The sequence below is a fragment of the Tamandua tetradactyla genome, chromosome 3 (genome assembly GCF_023851605.1).
Source record: "Tamandua tetradactyla isolate mTamTet1 chromosome 3, mTamTet1.pri, whole genome shotgun sequence".
In the NCBI taxonomy this organism is placed as follows: Eukaryota; Metazoa; Chordata; class Mammalia; order Pilosa; family Myrmecophagidae; genus Tamandua; species Tamandua tetradactyla.
In genome coordinates, this window is record NC_135329.1 from 14819086 (window position 1) to 14841228 (window position 22143).

A 22143-nucleotide genomic window follows, 5' to 3' on the forward strand; every position below is an offset into this window, starting at 1 on the left:
TTGGCATTCCGTGGTTTATAGTTGAATATAACACCAGTCTCTGCCTCTGTCCTAACGTGGCCTTAACTGGTGTATCTAACTTTTCTCCCCTTTGATAAGGACACCAGTCTTACTGTATCAAGTGCCCAGCCAACTCCCATATGACTTAATCTTCACTAATTCCACCTGCAATTCCAAATAGGTCACCTTCTGAGGTATAGTGTCCTCATTTCTCTTTTGGGCAACACAATTCAATCCATAACAGATAGTCATAAGATATTTTTCCTTTTCTCAGTTAATATGGTGAATTATTCATATTGATTTTCACATGGTAAACTAATCTTGCACTCTTGGGGAAAACATGAATATGTATCCTTTCTTGATATTGCCAGTGGTGATTTAAGTTTATAATCATGAATTAGCTTCCCTTTTCTTGTGTTGTCTTGTCTTGTTTATGCTATCCATATAAAAATAAATTGATCAGTGAAAGGTAGGGGTAAGGGGTATGGTACGTAAAATTTTTTTTTCTTTTTCTGTTTTTCTGTTGTCTTTTTGTTTCTTTTTCTGAATTGATTCAAATGTTCTAGGAGGTGATCATCGTGATGAATGTGCAACTATGTGATGATATTGTGAATTGTTGATTGTATATGTAGAACAGAATGAGCATATATTAAGGATGTTTGCATTTCTTTCTTGTAGTTTTTTAATTAATAAAAAATTATAAAAAAGAATGAATTGAGTAATGTGATGATATTGTGAATTACTGATTATATATGTAGAATGGAATGATCAAAAATTTAAAAACAAGTGAATTGAGGAGTGCTCCATCCTCTTTGTTCTTCAGAAGATTTTATATGAGATTGAAATGATTTTTCTATGTATATTAGATAGATCTTGCTGGGTGGTTCTAGAATTCTCTTTATTGGGAGATTTTTGGCTACTGATGAATTTCTTTAATTTTTTTAGCTCTTCAGTTTATTTTCTATTTTTTGCTATGTCAATTTGGTTCATCATTTTTCTAGTAATGTATCCATTTTATTTGAGTTTCAAATAATTTCTTATCTTTATAGTAGCTGCAGCTTCTGTAGTAATATCCTTTTTTCAATCCTAATATTGATTATTTGTGCCTTTCATCTTTTTAATGATCATTAATACCACCAGAGATTTGCCAACTTTATTAGTATCTTTGAGAATCAACTTTTACATATTTTTTCTCTCTCAATTATGTTTTCCATGTCACTCATTTCTGTGCCTGTTGTTCTTTTTTTTTCTTTTATGAGATTATTTTTAGCTTGTTTTCTTTTTTTGGATTTTTTTTAGCTTTTTTATGTTGTTTGGTTTATTACAATTCAACCTTTTTAATTTATTTGTTATATACATTAAGGCTATAAATTATTTTGTAATTATTGTACCTGCTATATCCAGGAAGGTTTGTTATGTAGAACTGTCATTCTCATTCAGTGAAAATATTTTCTGTTGTTCATTATGTTGTATTTTTTGATCCATGTGTTACATTTTAAATTTCCAAATGTATAGGGTTTCTGTATTTAAATTTTTATCTGACTTAATTATCTTGTGATTAGTGAACATACTCTGTATAATTTCAGTCCTTTGAAATATGTTGAGACCTAAATAGTTGTGGCTGAAAGAGTCATTGATAAATCCAGAAGATACCAAGGAATTGCATCTGTAGAGTGTCTACTATAGTCAGATCAGACAGATATACGCTTTATATCTAAAACAAGAATACTATTAATGAATATTGATGTCAATAATTTATTGATTGATAGTCATTTTCTTTTCACAGGAATGTGAACTGGACCCTTGTTGTGAAGCAAGTACTTGTAAGCTTCGGTCAGGTGCTGAATGTGCATACGGCGACTGTTGTAAAAACTGTTTGGTAAGGAATTTCTCCCCATAAGAGAAAAAAAATAGTAAAGAGAAAAATATTTATATGTCAAAACTTGTTTTCTGAGATCTCTGAAAGAACAGTAGTTTTATCATATGATTATGGGAAAAAATTTATGACGTGTTTGCAATTTTTGTTTTTTAAACGTGGGCAGGCACCAGGAATCAAACCCGGGTTCCCGGGATAGCAGGCAAGAACTCTGCCACTTATCCGTGGGCTGCCCCATTTATTTGTAATTTTGAAGTACGTTTTTTTATGATAAATGGATTAGTGAGATTTTTTTCCTAAGTGGAAACATTTTTTTTCTTCTAATTTTAAGAGTAATATGTGTTTGTTAGAAATAATGTAAGCAAAGCTAAAGATTGGGAAGTAGGCAGTGAAAGACCCTGTGATCCTACCTTTCTCAGGTAACCATTGTAATAATTTGTTGTTAACTTATTTTTTTCTATACAAATGTGTGAGTGTGTGTGTGTGTGTGTGTATGTATGTGCGAGTGGGTAAACACATATCCATATTTTTATCATCTGCTTTCTTCAGTAGGATACAATGGACTTTTTTCCATCCATGTAGTTTTATATTGTTGTATTTCTTTGCATGTGTTCTAGTTTGCTAGCTGCCAGAATACAATATACCAGAAACAGAATGGTTTTAAAAAGGGGAGTTTAATAAGTTGTTAGTTTACAGTTCTAAGGCCAAGAAAATGTCCAGAGTAAAGGAAGTTTATAGAAATGTCCAATCTAAGGCATCCAGGGAAAGATACGTTGATTCAAGAAGGCTGAAGAAGTTCAGGATCTCTCTCTCAAGTGGAAAGGTACATGACGAACATGGTCAGGGTTTTTCTCTCGGCTGGAAAGGCACAGGGCAAACACAGCATCATCTGCTAGCTTTCTCTCCAGCTCCCTGGGAGGTGTTTTCCTTCATCTCCAAAAGTCACTGGCTGCTGGACTCTCTGCTTTTGTGGTTCTGTGGCGTTCTCTGTTGTGGCTTTCTCATGGCTCTGTCATTCTTCTCTGTTCTCTCCATATCTCTCCATTCCCCAAAATGTTTCCTCCTTTATAGGATTCCAGTAAACTAATCAAGACCCACCTGAATGGGTGGAGTCACATCTCTAAACAAGTTTAATACTTATATTGATTGAGTCACGTTTCCATGGAGATCACTCAGTCGAGTTTCCAACCTATGTTACTGAATAGGGATTTAGAGAAACACTTGCTCCCACATGATTGTTTAGGATTAAATCATCGCTTTTCTAGGGTACATAAATCCTTTCAAACCAGCACAGCATGGCTATACCATAATTTCTTTATTTAGTTAACTAATGATAGACATGTAGATTGCTTCTTATTTTTGTTTATAAGTGGAATTCTTGGGGCAGAGTATTCTTATTAAATGTTTTTAAAAATTTTATTGTGGTAAAAATATGTATATAATATAAACTTTCCATTTTAACAATTTTTAAGTGTGCTATCAGTGACATTAATTATATTCACAATGTTATACAACCATCACCACTGTCTATTTCCATATCTTTTCATTATCCCAAACAGAAGTTCTGTACTTATTAAGCAATATATATATAGCATAAAATTTACTATTTTAAGCATTTTTTAAGTGTGCAATTGACTAGCATCAATTACATTCACAATGTGTGCAACCATCACCATTATCTTATTTCCAAAACTTTTTAATCACCCAAAACAAAAACATTTTATAACTCACCTTCTCCTCCAGGCCCTGATAACCCCTAATCTACTGTCTGTCTCTATGAATTTTCCTATTTTAGGTATTTCATATAAGTGGAATCATATAATATTTGCCCTTTTGTGGCTTATTTCACTCAATATGATGTTTTCAAGGTTCATCCATGCTAGAGCACTCTATGAGAATGTCATTCCTTTTTTATGACTGAATAATATTCCATTGTGTGTATATGTATGTGTGTGTGTACATATACTACATTTTGTTTATCTATTTATCTGTTGATGGATACTTGGCTTGCTTCTACCTTTTGGCTATTATGAATAATGCTGCTATGAACATTGGCATACAAGTGTCTATTTGTGTCTCTTTTTATTTCTTTTGGAAATATCCTAAGAGTAGAATTCCTGATCTTATGGTAATTCTGTGTTTAAACTCTTGAACTGCCAAACTGTTTTCTACAGCAATTGCATCATTTCTCCACAGTCTCTCCAACCCTGTCTTTTCTTTCTTTTAAAAAATTTTATTTTTCATAGCCGTTCTGATAGTGCTAAATGGTGTAGAATTGCTTTTCCCTAATAGCATATGTTATTATTAATCTTTTCATGGTTTATTGGCTATTTGTATATCTTATTTGGAAAAATATCTTTTTTATTTTTTGCATGAGCAGGTACTGAGAATCGAACCTGGGTCTCCGGCATGGCAGATGAGAATTCTGCCTGCTGAGCCACCATGGCCCACTCAGGCACCGAGGCCTGCCCTTAATTGGGTTGTTTGTCTTTTTGTTGTTGAGTTGCAGCAGTGCTTTATATATTCTGGACATTAAACCCTTATCAGATATATGATTTGAAAATATTTTCTCCTCTTCTGTTGATTATCTTTTCAATTTCTTAATAATGCCCTTTGCATAATGGTTTTTAATTTTGATGAAATTCAATTTATCATTTTTCCTTTTGTTGTTCAGGGTTTTGGTGTCATGTCTAAGAATAAATTGCCAAAGACAAGGTCATAAAGGTTTATCGTCATGTTTTTTTCTAAGAGTTTTATGGTTTTATCTCTTATGTTTGTTATTGATCCATTTCAAGTTAATTTATACATATAAATGAAGTAGGAATGCTACTTCATTCTTTTTCCTGTGGAAATCTAGTTCCCCCGTACCATTTGTTGAAGAGATTATTCTTTCCCCATAGCAAAAAATTTTGATACACATTTCATATACCCTCTACAAATGTGCCGGTCTATATTTCTACAAACAGTATAGATAAATGATCCTTCCTCACCAAAATTGCAAGTTTTTGTAATCCTTGTTAGTTTGATAGTTGTAAAGTGGTCTTGTGTTTCTACTTAAGTTTCATTTCTTTTGATTATCAATGAGATTATGGTTTTTGTTTTTTTTTTTCGGTATTTCCTGACTTTTATGAATTACCTATTACTGGCCTTTGTTCATTTTTCTATTTGGTTATTTAATCTTTTTCGGTTGTTAGATATGTATTATAGATAAATATTGTAAATGCTATGATTTCAAATTTGATTAATTTATGGAAATTGTCCTGATATTCCTGTTTAATTTGAATTTTATTATCCTAGTTCCTTCCAGGAGGTACTTTATGCCGAGGAAAAACCAATGAATGTGATGTTCCAGAATATTGCAATGGTTCTTCTCAGTTCTGTCAGCCAGATGTTTTTATTCAGAATGGCTTTCCGTGCCAGAATAGCAAAGCTTATTGTTACAATGGCATGTGCCAATACTATGATGCTCAGTGTCAAATCATCTTTGGTTCAAGTAAGATATTATTACTTATATTTGATTGCCTTGATTTTTTAATTTTTTGTTTTAGTTTTTTAAAATAAAGGGAATAAGATGTTACTGATAAAGTGGAAGTTCTCTTTTTCCTATATTCTATCGTATCTCGCTTCTTTCTTCTTCAGAAGAAACGATTGTCATGAATTTGGTATGTATTCTTCCAGTTGTTGTTTCTGGTTTTGATTACTATATCTCTCTATTTATCATTTCTTGATCCTATGTATATAAATACTGTATATACAGCTTCATTTTTTAATTTTAAATAATTTACATAAATATGACGTTGTACATATGGGCCTGCAATTTGCATTGTTCACTCAAAATGCTTTTGGCATGCATCTGTATTGATACTTTAAGATCATAATTCTTTAGAATATTCAATTAGATAAATGTTCCATGATTTAGTTAGCTATTCACTTACCTATAGATTCTTAGAGTATTTAAAATTAAAAATTTTTTTTCCATTTTTAAAGTTTTCTCTTTCATTGACGTTATATAGACATATAGTTTAACATGTCAATTATTTGTAAGGTTTATTATGAAAAAATAAAGTATGCTTTGACCCAATGTGCCCAACCCTTCATACAACCACTTTTACCTCTTTTGTTTTTTTTTAGTTAAGAAGTTTTGGGTTTACAGAGCAATTATGCATAAAATACAGGATACACAACTCCATCACCAACACTTGGCATTATTTTAGAAGATTTGTTACATTAATGATAGCACATTTTTATAAACGTGTTATTAACTAAAGCCCATGGTTCAACTTAGGGTCTACTGTTTATGTAGTGTGGTTCTATGAATTTTTAAAAAAAATGATTTCTATTACAATCTATACAAGCTAACATTTCCTTTTTAAATGACATTCAAGTACATATTTCAGTGCTGATTATTGCAGTCACAATGTTGTGCTACCAGCACCACCACCCATTACCAAAACGTTTCCATCATTCCAAATAGGCTTTCAATTCCCATTCCCTGTCCCTCCCTATCCTCTGGTAACCTGTGTTCTAGGTTCTGACTGAATGGGTTTGCTTATTTTAATTGTTTAAAATCAGTGACATCATATAGTATTTGTTCTTCTGTGTCTAGCTTATTTAACTTAACATAATGTTCACAAGATTTATCCATGTTGTGTGCTTCAGGACTTCATTCCTTCCAACTGCTAAATGATGTTCCATGGTGTATACACTACATTTTGTCTATCCAGTCATCTGTTGATTGACATATTTGGCAATTGCATCTTTTGGCAATTGTGAATAATGCCACTGTGAACATCGGTGTACAAATGTCTGTTCATGTCACTCCTTTCAGATATTCTACATATATCTTGAGTAGCAGGATTGCCTTGTTGTAAGCCAACTCTATATCTAGCTCCCTGAGGAACTGCCAAACTTGCTCTTTATAGCAGCTGTACATTTTACATTCCCACCAGCAGTGAATAAGTGTTCCAATTTCTTCACATCCTGTACAACACTTGAAGTTTCCTGTTTGTTGAATAGTATCCATTCTTGTAGGTGTGAGATGATATCCCATTGTGGTTTTAATTGCATTTCCCTAATAGCTAGTGAAGCTGAGCATATTTTCATGTGCTTTTTGGCCATCCATATCTTCTTTGGACAAATGTCTATTCATGTTCTTTGCCCATTTTTTAATTGGGGCATTTGTCTTTTTATTTGAGTTGTAGGATTTCTTTAAATATTCTGGAAATCAAATACTTATCAGATACATGGTTTCCAAATATTTTCTCCCATTGAATCAGTTGCCTTTTCACTTTTTTGACTAAGTCTGCTGAAACACAAAAGTTGATCATTTTGAGGAGTTCTCATTCATCTATTTTTTTTTCACTGCTTGTGCTTTGGATATAAAGTCTAAGAAACCATTACCAACCACAACATTTTGAAGATGCTTCCTTATGTTTTCTTCTAGGATTTTTATGGTCCTAGCACTAATATTTCGTTCGGTCTTTAATCAATTTTGAGTCAATTTTCATACAATGTGTGAGATAGGAGTCCTCTTTAATTCTTTTGGTTATGGATGTCCAGTTCTCCCCATACCATTTATTGAAGAGACTGTTCTTTCCCAGATTGACCATAGATCTGGAGGTCTATTTCTGAACTCTCAATCCAATTCCACTGATCAATATGCCTATCTTTATGCCAGTGCCATGCTACTTTGACCACTGTGGCTTAATAATATGCTTTAAAGACAGGAAGCCTGAAACCTCCCATCCTTCTTTTTCAAGATTTGGCCTTCAAGGCCCCTTACCATTCCGAATAAAATTGACGATTAGCGTTTACATTTCTGCAAAATAGTCTGTTGGAATTTTGATAGTTTATATTGAATCTGTAGATCAATTTGGGTAGAATTGACATCTTAATGATATTTAGCCTCCCAGTCCATGAACATGGAATGTCTTTCCATTTTTTCAGGTCTTGTTTGATTTCTTTTAGCATTGTTTGGTAGTTGTCTTTGTACAAGTCCTTTCTATCTTTGGTTAGTCTTTTTTTTTAATGCTATGTGGTGGGGGTCACATTTCATTCTTTTTCCCATGTGAGTATCCCATTATTGCAGTACCATTTGTTGAATTTTTGTTTGTGTGTTTAATTGTTTTGGTTTGTTGTTTTTGGGAAGTGCATGGGCTGGGAATCGAACCCGGGTTTCCTGCATGGCAGGTGAGAATTCTACCACTGAACTACCTTCGCACAACTCCTTGGTTAGTTTTATTACTAGATATTAGTTGAATTTTTGTTTGTTTGACTGTTTTGGTTTCTTTGTTTTTGGGAAGCACATGGGCTGGGAATCAAACCCAGATCTCCTGCATGGCAGGCAAGAATTCCCCCACTGAACTACCCTCGCACTCCTCCTTAGTTAGTTTTATTACTAGATATTTGTTTCTTTTAGGTGCTCTTGTACATGGATTTTTTTTCTTAATTATCTTCTCAGATAATTCATTACTAGTGTATAGAAACACCACTGACTTTTACGTGTTGATCTTGTACTGTCACTTTGTTGAACTTTCCTGTTAGCTCAAGTAGCTTTGCTATGCTTTTTCCTGGATTTCCTAAATATAGGCTCATGTCTTCTGGAAATAGTGCCAGTTTTACTTCTCTCTTTCCAATTTGGATGCCTTTCATTTCATTTTCTTGACTGATTCCTCTGACTAGAACTTCTAGCACAGTATTCAATAGCAGTGATGATGGGGGGCATCCTTGTCTTGTTTCCAGTCTTAGAGGGAAAGTTGTTAGCCTTTCGGCATTGAGTGTGATGTTAGGTATGGGCTTTTGATATATGCCCTTTATCATGTTCAGGAAGTATTCTTTGGTTTCTCCCTTTTGAAGGGTTTTTAATCATGCAAGAATGCTAAACTTTGTGAAATGCCTTTTCTGTGTCAATCTAAATGGTCGTGTGTTTTTTGCCCTTTAAATTTGTTAATGTGGGGTATTACATTAATTGATTTTCTTTTCTGGAATCACTTTTGCATAGTTGGAATAAAATCCACTTGGTCATGTTGTATAATTCTCTTAATATGGTGTTGAATTCTATTTGCAAGAATTTTGTTGAAGATTTTTGCATCAATATTCATTAGAGAGATTGGTTTAAAGTTTACTTTTCTTGTAGTATCTTTATTCAGCTTTGGTATTAGGGTGATGTTTGCTTCATAGAATGAGTTAAGTAGTGTTCCCTCCTCAATTTTTTTGGAAGAGTTTGAGCAGGAATAGTACTAATTCTTCTTGAAATGCTTGGTAAAATTTGCCTGTGAAGCTATCCATCCTGGGCTTTTTTGTGTCAGTAGATTTTTGACCACTGATTTGATTTCTCTGTGTGTGGTTGGTTTGTAGGTCTTCTGTTTCTTCTTGAGTCAGAGTAGGTTGTTTGTGTGTTTCTAGGAACTTATCATTTCATCTAAGTTGTCTGGTTTGTTGGCATATAGTTTTTCATAGTATCCACTTATGATCTTTTTTATTTCTTCAGGGTCAGTGGTAATGGTCTTCCCTCTCATTTCTGATTTTATTTACTTGCAGCTTCTCTTTTTTTTGTCTTTGCCTGTTTAATGGTTTGTCAATTTTACTGATTTTCTCAAAGAACCAACTTTTGGTTTTATTGGTTCTGCTTTTTATTCTCCATTTCATTAATTTCTGCTCTGCTATTTGTTATTTATTTCCTTCTGCTTGCTTTAGGATAAGTTGGTTCTTTCTCCAGTTGTTCATTTAGGTCATTGGTTTTAGCGCTTTCTTCCTTTTGAATGTAGGTGGTTAGAGCAATAAATTTCCCTCTCAGCACTGCCTTCACACATCCCATGAATTTTTTTTTAACTTTTTTTATTGTATGATGTAACATATATATAAAGCAAAGAAGGAAAAAAGCAATAGTTTTCAAAGCATTCTTCAACAAATAGTTACAAAACAGATCCCAGAGTTTGTCATGGACTACCATACCTTCCTCTCAAATTTTTCCTTCTAGCTGCTCCAGAATATAGGAGGCTAGAAGTAATGAATATTTTTTTACCATCACAGTCAACTTTTTTTTTCTTTTCTGTGAAAAATAGCATATATACAAAAAAGCAGTTAATTTCAAAGCACAGTGCAACAATTAGTTGTAGAATAGATTTTAAACTTTGGTATGGTTTACAATTCCATAATTTTAGATTTTTACTACTAACTGCTCTAAGATGCTGGAGACTAAAAAGAGATATCAATTTAATGATTCAGCAGTCATATTCATTTATTAAACCCTACCTTCTTTGTATAACTCCACTATTACCTTTGATCTATTAACAAAAGTTAAAAGTTCTTACTTAAAGGCAGTTCTTTTTTTTTTCCATAAAATTTCTCAATTTATTTTTCATATATTTAGGACGAGAGGTAGGTTTACAATTTAGAGCTAGGACCATTCCCCCCTTGACCCTAACCTGTAGAAGTTATGATTATCTTTTATGAGGAAACTGGGAGATTTTTCTTTGATTGCATTCCAGAGAAATGGTGTCCTTTCTTGTGTAAACCTTGACTGGAGAAATTTTCAAGAGACTTACTTAAACTTTTTTTAATAGGCATTTTTTCCTATTTAAAAAAATATTTTTATTTTGAAATATATTTGGAAAAAAGTGATAAATTTCAAGGTACAGTTTAACAAGTAGTTATAGAACAAATTTCAAAATGTGGTTTGTGTTTCAGTTCCACAGTTTCAGGTATTTCCTTCTAGCTGTTCCAAGTACACTAGAGACTAACAAGAAAAATCAATCTAATGATTCAGTGGTCACAATCGTTTGTTAAAACCTTTCTTCTCTGTTACAACTCCTCCCTCTCATTTGATCCTTCTCCTGGTCTCCAGGAACATTTGGGCAATGACTCTTCTAATTTCTTTATGTTGTAACGAGGTATCAACATTATGAGGTAGCGGGATGTAAGTAGTTGATATTCTCAGAGAGACTGGTGCCTCTGGGTCTCAGGGCCCATCTGGCATAGGAACAATCCAGAGACTTTCAATTTCTGAAAAATAAGCAGTGAGTGAAACTTTTATACAGCCTCAGATAGCACCCTGGGTAATCGTAAGGATTTTCACAAATACTATTGGTTGGGGCTTGGCATACTGTGGCAATTAGCAATATTTGGCTGAAGCTTGCATAAGAGTATCCTCCAGAATAGCCTCTTGACTCTATTTGAAATCTCTTAGTCACTGATGCCTTGTTTTGTTACATTTCCTTTACCTCTCTTTTATCAGGAAGACAATGTTGATCCCATGTTGCCAAGGTCAGGCTCATCCCTGGAAAGTTATGGCCCACCTTGCCTGGGAGTTACATTCCATGTGGAGGGAGGGTCATGAGTTCACTTGCAGAGTTGGGCTTAGAGAAAGAGAGAGGCCACACCTGAGCGACAAAAGAAGTTCTCTGCTAGTGACTCTTAGACCTAATTATAGGTACATTTAGCTTCTTTGTAACAGCAATAAGTTTCATAAGAGCAGACCTTAAGGTCAAGGGCTTGGCTTATTAACTTGAGAGTCCCTAATGCCAGAGAGAGTTTCAGGAATTTCCCAGGTGGGGTAGTTTAATAGGTCCATATTTTTTCTCTATTCCCTCATGGGACTTTAAAAGGCACTTCTTTTTTTGATTGTTTGTTTATTTATTAATTAAAAATTTTTTTTTAAATATAACAAATGCAGACATTCTTAACTTTTGATCATTCCGTTCTACATATATAATCAGTAATTCACAATATCATCACATAGTTGCATATTCATCATCTTGATCATTTCTTAGAACATTTGCATCTATTCAGAAAAAGAAATAAAAAGAAAACAGAAAAAAATTCATACATACCATACCCCTTACCCCTCCCTTTCATTGATCACTAGCATTTCTATCTAAATTTATTTTAACATTTGTTCCCCCATTATTTATTTTTATTCCATATGTTTTACTCGTCTGTTGATAAGGTAGATAAAAGGGGCATCAGACAAAAGGTTTTCACAATCACACAGTCACACGGTGAAAGCTGTATCATTATACAATCATCCTCAAGAAACAGGACCACTGGAACACAGCTCTACATTTTCAGGCAGTTCCCTCCAGCCTCTCCATTACATCTTGACTAACAAGGTGCTATCTGTTTAATGCATAAGAGTAACCTCTAGGATAACCAACCTCTCAACTCTGTTTGGAATCTCAGCCATTGACACTTTATTTTGTCTCATTTCACTCTTCCCCTGTTTGGTTGGGAAGATTTTCTCAATCCCTTGATGCTGATTCTCAGCTCATTCTAGGGGTTTTCTTAATCCTTTGATGCTGAGTCTCCGCTCATTCTAGGATTTCTGTCCCATGTTGCCAAGAAGGTCCACACCCCTAGGAGTCATGTCCCACATAGACAGAGGGAGGGTGGTAAGCCTGCTTGTTGTGTTGGCTGGAGAGAGAGACTACATCTGAGCAACAGAAGAGGTTCTCTTGGGGGTAACTCTTAGGCCAAATTTAAGTAGACTTGACCTATCCTTTGTGGGGTTAAATTTCATATGAACAACCCCCAAGATTGGGGGCTCAGCCTATAGCTTTGGTTGTCCACACTGCTTTTGTGAATATCAAGAATTCAAGTTGGGGAAGTTGAATTTTCCCCTTTTCTCCCCATTCCCCGAAGGGGACTTTGCAAATACTTTTTTATTCACTGCTCAAATCACTCTGGAATTATTGGGGCATCACTCTGGACAAACCAACAAAATCTCATGCCCTACTCAAGGTTTCCTGTACTTATGGTGTTCAATTACACTATCTACATAAGTTATATTAGGAAATGCACTAGTTAAAATATAAATTTTGTACCAAGTAAACATTTAAAAAGCACTTCTTAATTCACTTTATCTTTTGGCTGTTAATTTGTCAGATCTATTTTTTTTTTCTTTCTCTCTTTTTATCCTTTAAGTAACGCTTACTAATATTCTTCAATTTGGTATCCTCTTAGACCTCTCTCTCTGGTCTTTTCTTTTCAGCTGACAGAACTCCCTTTAGTATGTTTTGCAGGGCAGGTTTCTTGTTAACAAATTCTCTCAGCATTTATTCATTTGTGAAAAATTTAAACTCTCCCTCACTTTTGAAGAACAGTTTTGTTGGATAAAGACTGTTTCACTGGTAATTTTTCTCTTTCAGAATCTTAGATATATCATACTGCTGCCTTCTCACCCCCATGGTGCCTGATGAGTGACAGCAGTTCGTCTTATGTGGCTTTCCTTTTATGTGATGAATCATTTTTCTCTTGCTGCTTTCAGAATTTTCTCCTTCTCTTTGTCATTTGACAGTTTGATTACTATATGTCTTGGAGTGGGTCTATTTGAATTTATTCTGTTTTCAGTAGATTGGGTTTCTTGGATTTGCATTATGTATTTTATAAGAATTGGGGAATTTTCAGCCATTTCTTCGAATATTCTTGCTGGTCCTTTTTCCTTCTCTTCTCCTTTGAGACGAAGATGATGTGTATATTTGTATGCTTTGTGTTGTCGATCATTTCCCTGAGGCACCCTGCTCAAATTTTTCAGTTTTTTTTTTCTCAGTGTTGGGCTGTGTCCCACACTGAACTTGTGGTGGAGGATTCCCTCAGCAGCCCCATTCTGCAGCTGTCTCCCAAGGTGTGACCAGGCCACCCACTGCTGTTTTCTCAAGGGTGGGGCATGGGCACCAGGACCTACGGCTGGAATCACTGTCTCTGGCTGTATTTTTCTCAGACTCTTTGTCCCTCAGTGATCAGGCCTCGAGATGTCCTCCCTTGTCTCCTGAGTCCTCAAACAGTTGATTTGGATAGTTTCTGCCTGGCTACTTGCTGTTTTGGGAAAAGATTTTTCCATTCCCTCTCTAATCCTCTATTTTGGAAACTTCTCCTTGTTGCCCTTTTATGTTCTGCCCTCCTCTGCAGCTTTAAGTCCTGCTGTGGGTCCCTGTGGGTGTGGGTCTCTGTGTCTGGAGATAGGTGGGGATCTGTTTCACTCTGAGAGATTTATAGTCGGTGTTGCCCGTGGGAGTTGGGAAGGATTCTGGCTGCTGCCTCTCGACACTTCCCAAGCTGCATGGAGCCAAGTGATGGGAAGGGGAGAGGAATGGTCTGTTTGGGGCAGAAGTTTCCTACCTGATATTTTTCTCATTCTTTGATTCAGCATTTGTGGGGTCCTTCTCCAGTTTTTACCTTCCTCTCGAGTTCTAAACAAATGAGGATATTCCTTTTTTTTTTTTGCTTAATCTCTGAGGAGAGGTTTCCAGTAGCTGTTTTATGTCGTTCGCGTTGATGCCGTCTTCCAAGTGACCTTTTTTCTTGGTTTATATTGTTTTCATGTTAGCAGTTTCCCTCCGATGTCTGATAGTCCTTGGTCCAAGAATGGTGACTAAGAAGCAAATGTATCATTTAGGTTGGTGGATAAAGTTTGTTAGCTATAAGCTTTCCTATGGGGTCATTTGGGGAAATGCCAAAATCTACATTTTTAGGTTTTTTTCTTCTTTAACTTGTTAGATTCCTTATGAAGCCTTTACATTTTTAACCTGGTAGGCGAAGGTCTGGCATTTGGCACTTGGGGAGCCGATGGGTGGAATAAGGTGGGGTATCTCAGCTTAGGGTAGACATGCATTCAGATAATTCCCTTAGTTTTGGAACTGTCTCTCTCCTTATAACTGTGCCTGGTACATCTGAGTCCTGAAACCCTCTCTTTTATTCAGTCTAGAGAATAAATCTAAAGCATTTTGCCAGGGTGGAAGAGACAGTCACCTGGCAGCACAAAGAGGAGAGGTGATATGCAAATCATACTGCTTCTTAAACTGGTTTTAAGTCATTCTTCATTTTAGCTTTTTTACCCTTAGTTGTATCAAGAGGTATCTGTTATTACCAATTTCTTTGTGTAATTCTGTGGTGAAAGTAGGTTTGATCTTAGCGTTCTCCACTGAAAGCTTAAGATTCGGTTTTCTTAGATACATTCATTCTTTTTTTTTTTAACTTTTTTTATTAATTAAAAAAATGAACAAACAAAACATTAAGAGATCATTCCATTCTACATATACAATCGGTAATTCTTAATATCATCACGTAGTTGCATATTCATCATTTCTTAGAACATTTGCATCAATTTAGAAAAAGAAATAAAAAGACAACAGAAAAAGAAATAAAATGATAACAGAGAAAAAAAGATTATACATACCATACCCCTTACCCCTCGCTTTCATTTACCACTAGCATTTCAAACTAAATTTATTTTAACATTTGTTCCCCCTATTATTTATTTATTTATTTATTTTTATTCCATATGTTCTACTCTTCTGCTGATATAGTAGCTAAAAGGAGCATCAGACACAAGGTTTTCACATAGATACATTCATTCTTAATCATCTGCTTTTCAGCTTCAAAATTTTGTACTGCCTCCTCTCTCAGATCTCATGTTTGTGTAAGTTTATGGATTTTAAAAAGTCAATTTTCTTTGCTTAAGCGAGGTTTAGGGAGGAGGGAAAACAAATGCATATGTTCAAACATTTTATACAGAGTCTGATTTTAAAAATACAGTCTGTTAGTTCAGGTGTTATATATAGGTCTAGTTTTCAATCCTTTGGACTTTTAGAGTATGAGAATATGGAAGTCCTTCACTAGCTTATGTATTCTCAAATTTCTTATTCTTCTATTTATAGAAAAAAATGAAGAATTTGTCAGGGAACAGGCAAGAGAAAGTATTAACATTTATCATTAAATCTGGTCCTTTAAACAATCATGCAGACAGAAAGCAACAAAATCACAATCTCAACAGCAGTGGCAGTAGTGAACTGATAAAGACTTATAGTAGAATTTATCAAAGACATTGCTAAAAGAAATAACTTCCATTGGTTTACTTTCTTAAATAGAAATAGTACATGTTTTTTAAAGTATTGAGTATACAGATAAGCAAAAAGCAGAAAATAAATATTGCCCATATTCTTGACATTCTGCTAAAAATTTAATGACTATCCTTCTAGTCTTTCTTCAAGTGTGTGTGACCACGCATGTGTGCATTACACACAGGTGGGGTCATAGTGATATACTGTGTCAAAAACTGCCTTTTTTTTCAAAATTAACAATATTTTTCCATGTTATTAAATATTTTTCTACAATATTGCATTGATGACATACTATAATTTATTTAACCATTCAACAGTGACTATGTATATAGTTTTGTCTTTGCTCCCACCCATTTTTTTTTCTTCAGATTAAATTCCCAGATGTAGAATTCCTGCATAAAGTAAATGTTCTTTAATGGCTTTTGAGACATATTTCCAGATAATCTCCAGAAATATTAAACTATTTTATGCTCTCATTAGCTGCGCACAACTGTGTCCTGTTCTTCAAATATTTCTAACACTTTTTCCATTTTAAAATTTTCTGTTAATTTAATAAATGCAGAACATAGATTTTTTTATTTTAAAATAGGCATTTTAATTAGTGGTGGATTTGAATTTTTTCATATTTGTATTGGTTGTTTGTAGTTTTTCTGTTTTCTTGTCTGTTTCTGTTCTTTGTTCATTTTTCTATTGAAATATTTTTTCCTTATTGTTATTTTGTACGTTTTTTAAGGATATTAACTATTATTCATATGTTACAAATATTCCTTCCTCTCTCCTCCCCATTTTTTTCCTTGTCTTTTAATTTTGTTTTTGTTGTTTCCTTGAGATTTTTTTTTCTCATTTGTCTTTTAATTTATGGTTTCTGCCTTTGGCCTTATGTTTAAAAATTATTTTCCCTACCTCAGAATATATAATTGGTCTTTGAGTACCTTTATGATTTAATTTTACATACTATGTCTGTAATTTAGGTCACATTTATTGAATAACCCAGTTTTCTACAGACTTGACATAGTACTTTTATCAGTGTAGCAAAGCGTCACGTATATTTGGACCCATTTCTGGATTTCTCTTCTGTTCCTGTAGTGTGCTGCAAGAAGATGACATGCTTATGATTCATCTTACAGAATTATTTGATAGGAAATTCTGGCTCTGATAGGTGAGAGTACATGCCACCAGAACTTCACTAAAGTTGAAGTTGCCATTGTGGAACAAGAGGAGATGAGGCAAGAGAGTTAAAAGTCAGAATTAGATGTTTTCCAGGAATTTGGACCATCTCCTACAGGTGGCTAACTGGGACCTTTTTTAGATCATAGGTTTCAGGTTAAGATTTTCTGCCCTATGTAATCAGGACCATTAAAAGATTTTATGTGTGGAAGCGACGTGATTAGATTTGTTCCTGGAATTTCTCTGGCAACAAAATGGAGAATAGTTCTGAGAGAATAGAAAAACGCTGTCAAGTAGCTGCATTGTAGTAGTGTGGTGAGAAACAGTGGAGGATTTAAACCCAGGCCTGTCAGCAGCTTTGGTCAGCTTTGTTTTGGTTACACTTTGGTGCCAGCAGTGTTCCAGCAGTCTATGCTGTGTTGCAGTCTTGTGTTTTCTGTTTTGGCTTCAGGCGTGTTTGAGGCTGCTCAGGTAAGCAGTTGCTTTTTTAGCACAACTAAGCAGACCGCTTTTTTTTTTAACAGATGTAACTTTTTTTAATGTAATTTTGAGATGTATTCACACACCATACAGTCCATGCAAAGTATACAATTAGTAGTTCACAGTATCATCACATAGTTGTGCCTTCATCACTATGATCATTTTTACAATATTCGCATTATTCCAGAAAAAGAAATAAGGAAAAAAATAAAACCCTAAACATCCCATACCCCTTTCCCCTCCCTTTTATTGTAGTATTGGACTCTACCCAATTTTAAGACTTACATTAGAGGTAGGTTATCTAAGACAGTGTAGTATTGTAATATATATATATTTTCAGAGGAACAGAACAAAACATCCAGAAATCCAGAAGTAGATCCACATAAACATGGATCTACATGGGCAACTGACTCTTTTTTTTGCTATATAGTTTTACAATCACTATCAAAGACTAGTGCTATTGGATTACAGTTCAGCAACTTCAGCGATTTCCTTTTGGCAATTCTAAAGTGCTAGATACTCCAGAGAATATCTATATAATGAGTCAGTAGTCACAGTCATTTGTTATATCCTAATTTCTGTTACACCTCTTCCCTCTCATTTGATCTTCTCAATCTTCAAGGAAAAATAAACTTACTAAGAAAAACTTACAGAGACTTGGATAGAGCCTAAAGCACTCCCAAGGATTTTCAGGAATACTGTTGGTTGGGCGTGGCCTACTGTGGTTAATGTGCAATATCTGGCTGAAGCTTGTATAAGGGTCTCCAGAACGACTTGAAATCTCTTAGCCACTGCAACTTTATTTAGTTCCATTTTTTTCCCACCTTTTGATCAAGAAGGCATTCTCCGTCCCACAGTGCCAGGGCCAGGCTCATCCCTGGGAGTCATGTTGCATGTTACCAGAAAGGCTTGTATGCCCTCGGAGTCATTTCCCACCTGGGGAGAGGGGACAGTGAGTTTATCTGCAGATTTGGCTCAGAAAGAGAGGTCATGTCTGAGCAAGAGAAAGAGGCTCTCTGGGGATGACTCTTGGGCACAATTACTAGCAGGTCTAGCTTTGCTGTTACAGAAATAAGTTTCATAAGGTTAAGCATCAAGATTGAGGGCTTGGGTTATTAAATGGGGAGTTCCTAATGCTTGAGAGAGTATCAAGAATTCCCCAGGTGGGGGCGGGCCGCGGTGGCTCAGCGGGCAAGAGTGCTTGCCTGCCGTGCCGGAGGACCCCGGTTCGATTCCCGGCCCCAGCCCATGTAAAAAAACAAACAAACAAAATATAATAAAAACAAGAAAATGTTTCCCTTCCTTCTTTCCTTCCTTTCCTCCCTTAAAAAAAAAAAAAAAAAAAAGAATTCCCCAGGTGGGGAAGTTTAAGAATTCCTCATTTTTTCCTCAGTCCCTCAAGGAGATTTTGCAAATGCTTTTTCATTTTCTTATGCAGATCACTTTAATTGATAATTGGCAGGGATCATATATGCCCAAATTGTACTAAAATCTAGAATCTTTTTTTCCAATCTTCTTTTTCATCTTGAATGAATAGGAACAGCAACAAAAACATTTTTAATTGAACAAAATATGTGAATGCCGTAGGCTTATCTGAGATGAGAGAAGAGAGAATTAATAATACGAGCTTTTCTGTTTCTTTCCAGAGAGCTTCTGGTAAACTATATTCCTTACTTACCAGGATGTGTGACATTTAGTAGGTGATTAATACATATGAAGAAAGTAGAGAAGGGAGAGAGGGAAGACAGGAAGAAAGTAAGCAAGCAAGCCAGCTCAAATCCTTACTTTCCTTCTTCCGTTTATAATTTTAGTTTTGTTTCTCTTAGTTAAAGAAAATCAGTGATGGGCACTGTGCTAGATTTCTTTGAAACCGGAGTTGCTGATTTTGATTAGACTAATGCTGTCTCTAGTTCTTTTGTGCTCCTTATGATGGATCAGATAGAGACTGAAGACTGTCTAAGATATTAACAGGACAGTTTCTTAGTCAGATCACAGGATAGGATAGCAATGTTCTTTTAAATTCTGATATATTTTTTGAGAATAGGTAGGTTATTCCATACTAAAAAGTAATTATAGCTAAACATATTAATAAAACAAATACTAATTTTTAGCAAAGATATTATCTACATAGAGGCTTGCAAAAAAGTCTAGGACTAGGGGAGCCAGAGTTGTTGTTTTCTTTGTAGATTATCTGAACTTTTTGTAGCTGTTTCTGTTCTGAATGGGCTTTGCTGGGGATATTGCTATGTAATGTTTATCCTGTACAGGTAATTGGTATTTATTTTTCATGTCACTTGATCTTTTGCCTCTGTTTTGCTCCAATTTCCTTTCACTCTGCATCCTTTTTTTTTTTTTAAGTGAAATAATACAATACCAGATGTGCAAATAGGCAAATGCATTTCCTTTATTAAAGAGGAAGTGCTGGCATTTTGGCTGAGAATTTTTCCAAATATTTCTAGGAATGTAAAATCAAGTGATAAAAATTGAATATTAAGTGATACATATATAAAATATAGGAAAGCAAAAATGTATTGATATTTTAACTCTCGTAGCTGTTTGTTAAAACCCATCTGATTGGTAGGAATACCTAAACTGTCATGTACAATAAAAATAAAAATATAAATATCAAGAGCTGACAGTGTTTCTATGAATCTTTCCCAGACTGATCTAACCAGTGCTACAGTAGATATGTATTGTGTGGGAAGTGGTGCCATACCATTTATGGTTTTTAATTTTTTTATAATTTCATCTTCTTTTAGGGCCTGAGTTTTCAATTCCACCTTTTAAGTACACTCAAAACATCTAAACATCACTTTTATATTTCGTTGTTATGTAAGGTGGATCAAAAATGTTTTTATCTGTAAAGTTGAAACTTTTTCTGAGGTGTTGATGTGGTTCATTTGGGTATATGGGCTGTCACAGGGAATACTTTTATTTCTGAATTGAATCACTGTAACCTTTTTTTTTTTTTTTAATGTTACAGAAGCCAAGGCTGCTCCAAGAGATTGTTTCATTAATGTAAATTCTAAAGGTGATAGATTTGGCAATTGTGGTTTTTCTGGCAATGAATACAAGAAGTGTGCCACTGGGTAAGTAGTGGTGAGGTTTTGAGGGAATGTGAAAAATTATAAGACCGGTTATCTCCAGAATCTTTTATAACTCTCTGAATGCTGACTCGCTCCCCCTTAAATACCTAACTTTTCAAACTTAAAATTTAACAAACAGTTCTGGAGAGAATTTCTAAAGCATTAACTGTCTAAAATGTAGTGTTTGAGAAGTTGTAAGTTGACAGAAAAGTCATGCTTAAAATACAGAAGGCCCATATATCACACTGTTTTAACACCTTGCATTAGTATGGTATATTTGTTACAGTATGTGAAAGAACATTTTTATAATTGTACTATTATAGTTCTTTGTTTATATTGGAAAATCCTAATTTTTAATTTTTATTCTAGTAACATATAGACAACCTAAAATTTCTACTTTGACCACCTTCCCGTACTATAATACACCACTGTTAATTACATTCACAATGTTGTGCTACCATCACCACTACTCATTACCAAAACTTTACGATCAACTCAAATAGAAACTCTGCAATTGAAATGTTAACATCTCATTCCCCTCCCTCACTACATCCTCTGGTGGCCTATTATTCTAGATTCTGACTCCACGAGTTTCCTTATTCTAATTATTTCATATCAGTAAGATTATAAAATACTTGTCCTTTGGTGTCTGGTTTATTTCACTCAATATGGTGTCAACGAGATTCGTCCTTGTTGTTGCATGTCTCATACCTTTTTGTGACTGAATAATATTCCATTGCATGTACATACCACATTTTGCTTATCCGTGCATTGGTTGATGGATGCCTGGGTTGCTTGCATCTTTTGGCAATTATGAATAATGTTGTTATGAACATTGGTGTACAAATATTTATTTGAGTCTTTGCTTTTTATTCTTTTGGGTATATAGTTAGAGGTGGAATAGCCAGGTCATTTGGTAATTCTGTAATGAACTTTCTGAGGAACTGACAAACTGTCTTTCACAGTTGGATTGACTGCACCATTTTACATTCCCACCAACAGTGAATGAGTGTTCCTATTTATCTGCATCTTCTTCAACTCTTGTTATTTTCCATTTTTTAATACTAGCCATTCTAGTGGGTGTGAAACAGTTTCTCATTGTGGTTTTGACTTGCATTTCCCTGATAGCTAGTGATGTTGACCATCTTTTCACATGCTTTTTTTGGCCACTTGTATGTCTTCCTTGGAGAGATGCCTATTTAAACTGTTGCCCATTTTTAAATTGGTTGTTTGTCTTTTTATTGTTGAGTTGTAGGATTTCTTTATATATTTTGGATATTAAACTTTTATCAGATATGTATTTACCAAATATTTCTTCCCATTGAGTAGGTTGCCTTTTTACTTTCATGATAAAAACCTTTGATGTGTAAGTTTTTCATTTTGATAAAATCCCATTTATCTATTTTGTTGTTGTTGTTGTTTGTGCTTTGAGTATACAGTCTGAGAAACCATTGCTGAACATAAGGTCTTGAAGATGCTTCCATACATTTTTTTTCCCTAGGATTTTATTTAGGTCTTTGATCCATTTTTAGTTGATTTTTGTGTATGGTGTGAGGTAGACATCCACCATAATTCTACTGCACGTGGACATCCAGTTTTTCCAGTATTAGTTGTTGGAAAAACTATTCATTCCCAATTGAGTGGTCTTTGCCTCTGTGCCTGTTTGAACCTGTTGTGTACCCCCCAAAATCCATACTCT

At 34.6% G+C, this 22143-nt stretch overlaps 1 protein-coding gene across 2 annotated transcripts in view; it reads left to right on the top strand.

The window, feature by feature from the left end:
• Positions 1 to 22143, top strand: part of ADAM9 (ADAM metallopeptidase domain 9) — a 188742-nt gene that overhangs the window by 109250 nt on the left and 57349 nt on the right. For both annotated transcript variants that reach the window (XM_077152534.1, XM_077152535.1), the window contains exons 13-15: positions 1787 to 1879; positions 5174 to 5369; positions 20342 to 20447. In XM_077152534.1, coding sequence (XP_077008649.1) covers positions 1787 to 1879; positions 5174 to 5369; positions 20342 to 20447 — 395 coding nt within the window. The remainder of the gene's footprint in view (positions 1 to 1786; positions 1880 to 5173; positions 5370 to 20341; positions 20448 to 22143) is intronic.